The 11,273-nt window shown below is 38.0% G+C and overlaps 1 protein-coding gene across 2 annotated transcripts in view; it reads left to right on the plus strand.

Moving 5' to 3' along the window:
* PAX3 (paired box 3) overlaps positions 1-10,778 on the plus strand; it is a 93,501-nt gene extending 82,723 nt beyond the window's left edge. The window contains exons 8-10 of one of the 2 annotated variants that reach the window (XM_019667820.1): positions 8,487-8,733; positions 9,227-9,257; positions 9,412-10,778. In XM_019667820.1, coding sequence (XP_019523365.1) covers positions 8,487-8,733; positions 9,227-9,257; positions 9,412-9,478 — 345 coding nt within the window. In that variant the 3' untranslated portion in view covers positions 9,479-10,778. Of the gene's footprint in view, positions 1-8,486; positions 8,734-9,226 lie in introns of both variants that reach the window. The other variant, XM_019667819.1, reaches the window with a different exon arrangement.
* Positions 10,779-11,273: the final 495 nt, after the last annotated feature.

An 11,273-nucleotide genomic window follows, 5' to 3' on the forward strand; every position in this document is an offset into this window, starting at 1 on the left:
CGGAAGTATTTTCAGGTATTCCACTTAGACATTTTAAAGAGCTGAGGACTCATATTGGTATCCATTCGGAATGCAGTCATTGTAACGTGCTTGGGGTATGAGAGTCCCCAGAAGTGCAATGTACAAAAATGGGTTTTGTCTGAATCATTCAGATCATGATATCATGAGAATTCACTACAATGGAAACAAGGACCAACGTCCCCTCATCCCATGAGGCCAAGTGTGGGAGGAAAGAGGATTGTCTTCTTGTTTCCCTAATCTTACCCTTGTTTTGATTTATTGAAATATAATATCGACATGCATACATGTTGAAGTACATACAGACCATATTCTATGATACTGGATACTAGATAAGCTGGAAACATGCTACTTACCTCAATAGCAAGGCAATCTGACGAATCTATGCTTCTCGCTCACCAGCAAAAGGTAAAGGTAGCTAGAACAAAATAGGTATGAAAGGCTTTAGGAAGGAAGTGGCAATCTAAGTAATTTTGAGTTAACCAATTGGGGAGCGTTCTTTTAATCATTAAATTATGAAGACTGTCTTTTGTCAAGATCTGTTAGGGACAGATTTAACTTCTGTAGATCGAAGACCTTAAGGGGCTTCCCTGTGTGGTGCCAGCCCACATTAAGTTGTCTGAGCAGTTGGAGACATAGCCACTGCTCAATTGTGATCAAGAACATAAGCGCATTGTCAAACAGAAAAGCAACACAACATTTTTATTGGCCCGGTGCCCCTGGAATTGGGTAGGGAAGGGATTACTGTAGATAGGATCTTAGCTTTGTGGAGCCGTAGCTTCTGGTTTTTGGAAGACTGTATGCTCAGATGTTGTCCCATATCTGTTGAGTTGCTACAAGTTTCCATGCATCTTAAATGAATGCTTATTCTGCTTTACCACAAAGCCTGTGAAGCTGACTAGAAAACATTTCCTAAAGGATAAGTTCATTCTTGACATCCACTCATTAAATCAGTATCACGTGATCTGTTCACTTGGCTCATTTCTCTATCCTAAGGATGTACTTTCCTTCACGTGAAGAGAAGGGAAGGGAAGCCTCTCTTCTGTAATCTTCAGGTGTTTAGTAGATGGAGTGTTAGGACATTGACTTTGGGCAGCCACAGGCATATTTGCCTCCTTCACACATAGTCTGGAAGAAAGGAGACATTTCCTTGTTGAGTTGGGTACCTGTCTTCCTTCTTTAGTGAGCTGGAATGTCTGCCCTCCATGTTGTTAGAGTTTTGGGTGAAAAGGAAGTTTTAGTGGAATGGGAATTCAGTGGAGCCCAATATCCCGCTGTTTCAGAGGGGTAGAGTTGAGTCCCTTCTTTCCAAAAGGCAATGTGAATTCTCATTTATTATAAGATGTTTTGGTGAATCTCAGATAGGCAGTTACAGTTCAGCAAGGTTTGCATTTATGAATGCTCATGAGGGTGAACCAGCCCTGCATTTCCTTGAATGCAGGTTTAGTTTATGGGCAATTAGAGATAAAGTTTTAAATGCCATCTCATTGAAGTAGTGTGGGATGCCCGAGCACAGAGCTGTTCTCTTTCTATATTTGGAGTCCTAGATCCCAAAGGGTCAATTAATATTCAGTAAACGTGTCCTGAAGTAGTCATGAAATTAAACCAAGATATACGTTTGATTTTCCACAGTCATGTTTTCAGACAGGTTTTTGAAACGATGAGAGGTTTGAGTGCTTACCCTTTAGAGGGCTACTGTGGCTGTGAGAAATTTCCTGAACCAAGAAGAGTTAACAGCAGGTAATGTCATTCCTCCCAGAAGGAGTTTAGTGTGAGGCTCTCTGTGTTAAGTGATGAATGAGGGTATCTGACCCACATCTGTTTTACATTAGAATGGAGCATTGCCCTGACATGGTTACGAGCATTTGTCAAGATTCCCTGGACAGAGCTTCTGTAAATTACATGCTGCAAATGTGTCAGGGTCAGATAAGAGGATATCATTAACTCCCCCAAGTTTACTCAAGGCTCCGTCAGTCCATCTTAATATGCTAACGGCCAACAATTTTCCTCGAGCCGTTTTGTTATATTTTTCATTCATAGAAGAAAAAATATGTATGCTATACCCCCTTAATATTGCACATGTTCTTTTCTCATAAATCATATTAATTGTAGACATGGTCACAAAGCATATTAAATGCAGGCATGCGTAAATGAATTAAAACATATGAGAATTTTATTACGGCCCATGGTGGGTCTAACATAGTCAAATACCAAATGTATTAACTGGAATACTTTTTCATTTTAGGTGAAATAAGTTTTTTCTTAATGGGCTTTATTTTATTGATAATAGGTGGACATAATATGATTGTTCATTATTAGCTAGAAGTAAACTATATAGAGAGGGTGCCAAAAAATGTATATACACATTTTAAGAAAGGAAAACTGTATTAAAATTGTAATACTTGATATATACCAATAACAAAAGATGAATACAAGTCATGTTTGACTTCTGCAATTACAAGAGGTGCTCAAAGTGGTTACCATCAGCGTCCAGATACTTCTTATTATGGTAAACTACTGCTTGAGCAATGTTGACCAAAGTGTCCACTTATATACATTTTTTGGCATATATACATATACCAGGGGTGCCAAAAAATGTATATACATGACTTGTATTCATCTTTTGTTATCGGTATATATTATTACAATTTTAATACAGTTTTTTCTATTCTTAAAATGTGTATACATTTTTTGGCACCCTCTGTATATGCGTATACACTATATATAACATATATATAACACTATATATAACATATATAGTATGTATATATGCATCTTGCAAGCCATCTTATTCTAATTCTTTGTCTAGGTTTATATTTTAGTGATCAGTCCCTAAAGACTATTGCTATCAATTTAACAGCTTAGCTGTATTGAGAAATGAATATTCTAAAGAATTGATAAAATAAAAGTCATTCTGTAATTGGTCACAGAGCTGAGGATTAAAGTATATGTATCATTTAGAGTTGAATAGAGACAGTATTTACTGTGCTCTTCACAAATAAAACTGGAAAATATACGCAACATATGTCTGGTATTCATACTGTTTTATTATGCATTAAACATAGCTACTTGTAAAATGTTAGCTAAGGATTGAAATAAAAAATAAGGATGTATTCAGCTGGACTTTTAAACGCACTGGTTTTCTATCTGGTTTGGTAAAGGTCAGCCATGCCCTTCCCATAACTCTTGGTCTGGGTGAGAAGGTCACCATACCTACCTTAAGAGAAACTTCTGCCTTCAGGCAACTTCCCTCTTACAGCTTTCAAACAGACAGGGCCAAAAAATCTAATTATTTAGATGCTAATCAACTGCAGGATAATTCCTAAGGCATTTGAATCTGAAAACAACATGTTCAGGAAAGTCTTGGCTGTTCAAATTTAGGCTTTTCAGTCTCCAAGATATAGTAACTGAAAATTAACCATTAGATGACTCCATCCATATGGGCAAAAATCATTTGGACAAACATTTGAATTTTTTTTTTTTTGGTTCTGGAAATAAGTTATATCCAAATTAAAAATATGTATATATAGTTAGTGGACTTGGAGGGAAGAGTAGAAAGTTAAAAAAAAACCCACTTTTATACAAAACTGTAACTCACAACTGTTTTCTAAAAAGCAACTAAACATATGTTATTAAATGTTAAATCAGAAGAACATCTGGTTACTTAAGAACAAAAAAGAAAATAAAGACGGGAACCAGGATTTCTACTAACAAAAAAAGAAGCGTCTAGATGTACATCATAATTTGCTAAATCATTTTAGATTTCTGATAAGCTCTGAACACTTTCAACTGAAGGCAAAACCCTAATGCTTATGCCAAGGCAAATATTTTCCAGACACATTGTTTAAATGTAAATCTTAATTTGGCTCATAGTTTTTATCTTTTATATTTAATCTTACAATAGGAAAATTAATTCAAGAGAAATATGGCATGAAGCAATTGTAAAGAGTTAGTTTTTCCTGAACCATATAATCTTCCAATCAAGATATAAACAACCTATTTGGAATTCTGAAATTTGATAATGAGCTTAAAGAGATCTTCAGAAAATGTCTCTAATGCGAATGGCTGGAAGAAGTGTTGGCTTGCAATTCTAAGGCTTTGAATTTGTTTTTTAAAGGTTATCCATAGAACAGGTAAGAAATGGTGTCTAGGAAATGTTTTTGGAGGTAAAAATTTAGAAATATACTTAATAGATATTTTTCAGATGCCTCACCTACGAGTTGTACTCAACTAAAAGTAAAAGCTAAGTCCTTCTTCCACGTTATTTCCCCATAGGACAGAACAGAGATTTTTATTAAGGGACAACTTGTTTCCCGGTTGTTGCATCTACTGGATTTATCTGGCGTTTAATTAGGAATGTGGTCAGGGTTCAGTAGACAGAGCCGAGTAGCCCTGGGTTTATTTCTTTTCCTTTGAAATTGTTTGTGAAGGCCAGGCAATTGTGCTTTCCTCTACCCATAATAATAAAAAAAGAAAAAGGAAAGATAGAAAAGAAAAGAAAATCAGACAAAAATGCCAGCCCTGTAGTAGAAATAGCTTACTAATGGTTTATGAGGGAAAAAACCCCACATACTTTGTAACAAATGAAGATTTTATTTTATCTCTGAATTACAAATTGCTATAGGAAAAACATGTATAAAAGAAATCCTGACAATATTCTTAAAGAGAAAATATGACTGAAAGACATTCCATAACCATATTGGGGGAGTTCCAAGAAGTTCGTTTACCAACTTTTTTGTGTAGCAAAAAGAAATTTCCATAGCTTCCCTTGAACCATATGAAATACAAAATAGCTTTCAAAGAAACGTACATAAAAGTGTAATGGGACCCTTCCATAGAGATTTGAGGTTTTAAATTATGTTGGGGGAAAGTAATGTATTTTGTAATTATGTATTCACTATTTTTTTTCAACAGAGATTTCATTTTTATTTTTTAAATAAGAAGATATTAAAAAGATGTATATGTCTCAAATCTCAGTGTGAAATATTGAAATCAATTGTATTAGTTATAATTATTAGTTAATTTCAATTTCAGACCAAATGTAGGAAAAAATTAATGCCTCTTTCCCCATCCTTTTACAATTCTTAAGAAACACATCACAATGACAGCATGTGACAATCACAGTGGAAACAACAATTTCTGGGAGAATGTCTGTATTTTGGGTTCTATCAGGGAAGTCAAAGGGACCAAAGATAACTGGTTTCTGGTACTCTTAATTTCTTCACATTAGGGACTGCGAGTATTGGGCTGCTGAGCTAAGAGCTATTGCTAAAGCAGGAGCTGTCACTAGCTTCCTGTGTGACAGTGGCAATACTGGATAGGAAAACCCAACGTGCATCTCTTCTATTCCATTCACCCAGCATCCACACCTCCTGATTGAGTCATACTCCTGGATGTCTTACAGACATTTGCCCAGGAATCTTTGAGGAACTGTCTTTCTATTGCCCTAGAATGTGGCCCTGGCAGATAGCTTTATCCTCCAATAAATATATTCAAGGTCTTCGATTTAAGTCCTGACTTACAGTGTTTATCAAATTCAGCAACTGCAAAAGTTGCTTCCTGACCATCATAAGCTGGATTTTGAGCATAGGCAGGACTCATGTCTTCTGTTTTAGGATCTTGAAGGCTTCTTTCCCCCATGGACAGTGATGGCTGCCTTCAAAGTTATGCAAACAAGAAATGAATGGCAGAGGATTAAAAAAAGTTTATCACAACAATGTACATATAGCTCATGGGAGAGTATGCATGTTTTAAATAAAATTCTGCTCTTACTCCCCAACTTTAACTATATACGGAATATCCCATTCCTCCCTTAAAGTGATATACCGTTAACTGAGTTCCAAGTACATATTTTCATGAAAGATGCTGTTAATTTAAAATATATTTCCTTTTTTTTTAAAAAAAAATTTTTTTTAGTCTAGTACCACTGGATAATTTTCTTTTCTGAATTGATACAGTTACAAAGTTGCTTTTTAAAAGTGGTTTTTTTTGGTTGTTGTTGTTTTTACTCAGCACAGCTTATTTACAGGAAAATATTTGTATGCTGTGTCATTATTTCCCTTTCATTAAAAAGTCAAATTTTCATATTTTTATTTTTCCTATTCATTCTTGTCCAATAGACCAGTACACTAAGAGGTACCCCTGACTAAAAAAGAGTGTATTTGGCACTTAACAACCTCTGTTTTAAAGACTCTTTTCTTCTAATAGACATAAGTAATTTTGGATTGAAATAAAATATTTAATAAATTAGTATATCAATTAAAGTGTATGAATTTTTCAAGTATACAACTCTAAAATCATCTGTTTAAGTTCGAAGAAAGGCACCCCCCCCCCAAGCAAAACACAAAACAACCCAAAACCCAAACAACAACAATAAAAAATAAACCCTCCCAAACCAAATCAATGTAGTTGCAAGAACATTCAGGAAATAAATGCATTCTAGGTTGTGTTCAAGTTTTTAAAATGAGAAAATGAAGTAATTAACTTACTATAAAAAATGTTGGGTAGGGTCCTAAGAGAGCCCCAGGGTTCCACTGACTTTCCAGCCTCAGGGAGCTGTGAGTCCTATTGATTCTTATTTTGTGATTTTCATTTTCCCTAAATCTCCCATAAACCATAACAATGCTCTGTCAATATGATAATTTTTTAGACTATAAGTAATTTTTAGAGATTTCAAAAAAGATATTTCACACCACATAGCTCAAGAAAATCTCGGAATGTCTTTGAAAAGCTGGGTATTAATGTGTTGCTTTCCCCACACTGGCCCACCTCGCCACGTGCTCACACACACACAGCAACTCAAATGAAAGGGAGAATAGAGCCTCTGGGGAAAGGTGAGGGAAATCATCAGGTTGTTAAAATGGAGTAAGAAAAGGTAATCAATCCACAGAAGGTGGCAAGCAGATTCTCTCTCCTCCTCCCATCCCCCTCTGTCTCTTGGGGCTAATTGAAGATGGATCCGTTTAAAGCTGTATTTCAAGAAGATTTTGTTTAGCTATGAGGATTATGCAAACCCTTCCCAAAGGGGATTGTGGCCTCATTGGTTTTGGAATTTAATTTAGGATGCTTTCTGGGATGCAAGGCTTGTCCCTCCCTCCTGCCTTGCTGGAACCCCTAGATCCAGGCTTGTGTGGCCTGAATTTCCTTGGAGGATAGCACAGGGTGTCGGGTTTCATTGCTGCCCGCTCCTCTTGCTCTTACTTGTACACTTTAATCTCCACATGCTTCAAACGTCCCTAAACACAGCAGGACGATTATGGCCATATTGTGCGACTGTGGGCCCCTGCATTTGCATACTTTGCAAACAGGTGATATTTTGAAAGCAAAGGAGGCTCTTCACCAGGATGTCCATTCCCACAACCGCTTTTTGAGCCCTGTCACTGAATTGTATGAAGCTGAGAAAAATCACTTTCTCTCTCTTGTGGCAGGTTTCCAGCTGCAAAATTAATTATCCACTTACTTCTGTCACAAGGTGTTGTAAGGGTCAACGAGCCTGAGTTTGTGAAACATGTCACCCTGCTAATCTGCAAGTTGTTCTGTTATCACAGCTCTGTTTGGTTTTAAAGTTCTCTTGTTCTAGGGTTATTGACAAAACTGAACGGACTTCTTATAACATGTTTGCATTTCAGGCTTTTTTCCTCATGTAACACTTCTTTATAGGAAATGTTAGTTTTGAGAAGAAATGAAAGGATAGATAATGGAGGCGGTTACTTGACAGTTTGTTCATCATTCATTCTTTCACTCAGTATTTAATATGTGCCAAGCACTCTGTGAGGTGCTGGGATATGAGGCAGAGTAGGTTACTCCCCTCAGAGCTGTCACAATTCAATGCAGGTGACTAAAGTAACGATGACACAGTGGGAGGAGTGAGTAAAGTACAAGGAAGCATCAGGGAGGGAGCGATTATTTCTAATTACTGAGAGATGGCCAAGATGGGGAGAGGAAAAAAGACATGGAAATCTCAAAATACACAAAAAGAATTTGATTTAGAGTCACTTAACTTTAAAAAAAATGTATACGCAAATGCCTGTTTAAAGTCATATGTGCCACTTCCAGATGTAATATATGGTTAGACATTCTTCTATGTGAACAGATCTAATTTCTCCCTAGCTCTGTCTCTGTCCCCGTGTCTCTGTCCCTCCTTCCTTTCCCCTTCTTTGAAATTCTAGTCTGATTTTATCACTAGAGGCATGGTGTAATATCTCTTTCTCTTTCCCTTCTTTCTTTTTTTCTTTCCCCTTTCGCCCCCCTTTCCCTCCCCTCGCTTCTTTCTGAAACTGCAGTCAGATGTTATCATTGGGCATGATGTAATATCTTTGCCACTTTGAATTGAAGTCACCATCTTCTGGATAGCTCTTAAAGAGTAGACTTCTAAAGAAATAAAACTGGGACTTTTCCAGGTATTCTGTTAGCTGTGACCCGGTCCTCTCTGCATTCTCACTTCTTCCCAATCTGCCTGTCCATTTTAGGTAATGGGACTCCTGACCAACCATGGTGGGGTACCCCATCAGCCCCAGACCGATTATGCTCTCTCCCCTCTCACTGGGGGCCTGGAACCTACCACCACGGTGTCGGCCAGCTGCAGTCAGAGACTAGACCATATGAAGAGCTTGGACAGTCTGCCAACATCTCAGTCCTATTGTCCACCCACCTATAGCACCACGGGCTACAGTATGGACCCTGTCACAGGCTACCAATATGGGCAGTATGGACAAAGTAAGCCTTGGACTTTCTTGGGGGTATTATTCCGGGGAGGGTGAAAAATTTCAACTCTTCCTCAAGAAAGGGGAGGTGACGGTACGATTCAGCCTTACATCCCAGTGTCAATTTTGTGCTAAAGCCAGCTGATTGTTCTAGCCAGGGTTCGCTTGTATAATTATTTTCTTAACCGATGTCAACAACATCTTGCAGTTATTAATTGCTAAGATGTGAAACCTGATTGCCACGAGATAAAACACAAGGGTTGGCCAAAATGAAATAACCCCTGGCATTAGAAACATATGTGCTTAATGAGGTCGGCGCAAGGATCATATGGAGTATAATCCGAAGGACACACAGTTGTGTCAAACTTGTCTCAGGAATAAAAATATTAGTCTGGATCCTTTGATACCACAGTATTAAATATGACATTGTCAGCCTGTAGCTGATTTTGCCTCTTGCTGTGAATTGTCCTAGCGTGACCTAAAAAGCTGCGTGTGTTTCCCTGCAGGTGCCTTTCATTATCTCAAGCCAGATATCGCGTAAGTGGACTGTCCACTTGGAGAGAAACCTGGCCCTGTTTCCAGTCTCCACAGCCGAGACATGAAGAATATTCTCAGAAAAAAAAAATCACCCTGTTGGGGGGCAGCCTTGACAGCAGACAAAGGAGAATGATTGATTTCCTTTCTCCAGTAGTTGGTTTCAAATTCTTTGGAACACATTGGACAAAAGCAGTGGAGAAAAGGAAGACCCGGAACAATAAAAGACAAATGCAACATTTTAAGGCAATGAGTTAACATGGCTACGTATCAAATATCCCAACTCTTTAGTGCTGATGATCAAGGAGCTAAAACATTCCGTGTGTGCGTGTGTGTGTGTGTGTGTGTGTATGCATGTGTGCACGCGCGCGTGTGTGTGCGTGTGATTTATCTGGACTGGTTTGGGCAAGCAGAATGTGCTACAATATAGTCGGAGAGTTCTCTAAGGTGTCACATGATTGATGTCCAATGCTGATGCTTCTGCAACTTTAAAACTGCTCACTTAATGAAGCAGGAAATCCTTGACTTTTACACACTGGAAATTGATCTGAAAGTAAATCCCACCGTTTTTAGGAAGTTAGACTAGATGTAAAGGACCTCCCAAATAAATTATTTGTTACCTTATCCTCATTGGTAATTCAGTTGTTAATAAATGTCCCTGAAGGACACGTCTTGCTGACAGGATATGGGATCACAGGGAGAAGAGCTTGTTTGCTTTCCCCGCATGGGAGAGGTGTGTGATGTTTTTCTCAGTTCATTTTCATTTGGAAGCCAACCTGGGTGGGGGGGAGGATGGGGTGGAGAAGAAGTGATGTGCATTCCCACAGCTGCTTATCAGTGTGCAATACTGTGTACCTCACGGAGGCTTTGGTGATGGCCAGGGCCATATATACAGAATCAGAACTATATTTTTGCAGGTGCTTTATTTTCGCAGCCCGTGATTCATTGTGGTAGAATGCAGTGATGTTTGCCATTTGCTGGACAGCCAACAGCTGGCTCGCTCCTTTGGATTAGAGACCACGATCGAGAATAATGCTTTTAAGATGACTACGTTTACATTACACTCTTTTCTGTGAAAGGCAGGGCAAGAACAGACATGTCCACATGGCTCTCATGTACTTTTAAATTATACAATGGTATCCAATATTAAAAGATTACAGGAACTGAGGTTTACATACGTTTGTGTGGTGACATTTTAGAATGTCAATAAATTTGTTTTTTGAGATGTTAAGAGGAGCAAGAAGGTGGAAGCCAGTGTTATTTATTTCTTTCTATTCTTGGAACCATGAACGAGGTAGGCACAGATACATTCCTTTTAGAGCTACGAACTAGGACATAGTGAGTTAGTGAGTCTAGACGTAGTACCGAGTTTAGTTCATACCTTGGTCTTAGAGGGTGATGGACCGAGGGTTCTACCTTTGTGTTGCAGCCTCAACCAACAACAATGTGTTGTAAAAATGTCTTTCATGTAAAAAGTGCAGTAAATATTTACTATTTATAATGAATAAACAGTTATGAAAACTTGCCCAACCCTGCTTTTTTGGGGGAACTGGTGAATGTTGTATTAATAAAAACTTGGAAATGGGGAGCCAACAAAACGTATGCCTGACTTCTAATGGTGCCTTTTAGATTAGACTATAACATGAACAAATCAAGTTCCACAGCCCACACCTATATTCTCTTGAAGAGGCTTGGTTGAACACAGTTTTAAGGATTGGATTTTGTGTTTCCATAGATGTGGAATCTATTGGGTTGTCAGAAAAGTCATGATGCATTTTTCTATGAAAAACATAGAAAAACTATGTCATGACTTTTCTGACAACCCAATAGAAAACACCTTCAAGTCCAGCTTCCTCTTGCCTTTGTGCTCTCAGAGCCATAACATCCCTTCATTGTTACATGGAAGCATGTTTTCCCCCAGAGCACCTAACTCTGTTCATCTGCGATGGTTATCTCTACTGAAACTTTTATTGAAAGCTCTCATACGAGGTGTGATCAAACAATACAGTGACTGTTTAA

The sequence above is a fragment of the Hipposideros armiger genome, unplaced genomic scaffold (assembly GCF_001890085.2).
Source record: "Hipposideros armiger isolate ML-2016 unplaced genomic scaffold, ASM189008v1 scaffold_507, whole genome shotgun sequence".
Taxonomy (NCBI): Eukaryota; Metazoa; Chordata; class Mammalia; order Chiroptera; family Hipposideridae; genus Hipposideros; species Hipposideros armiger.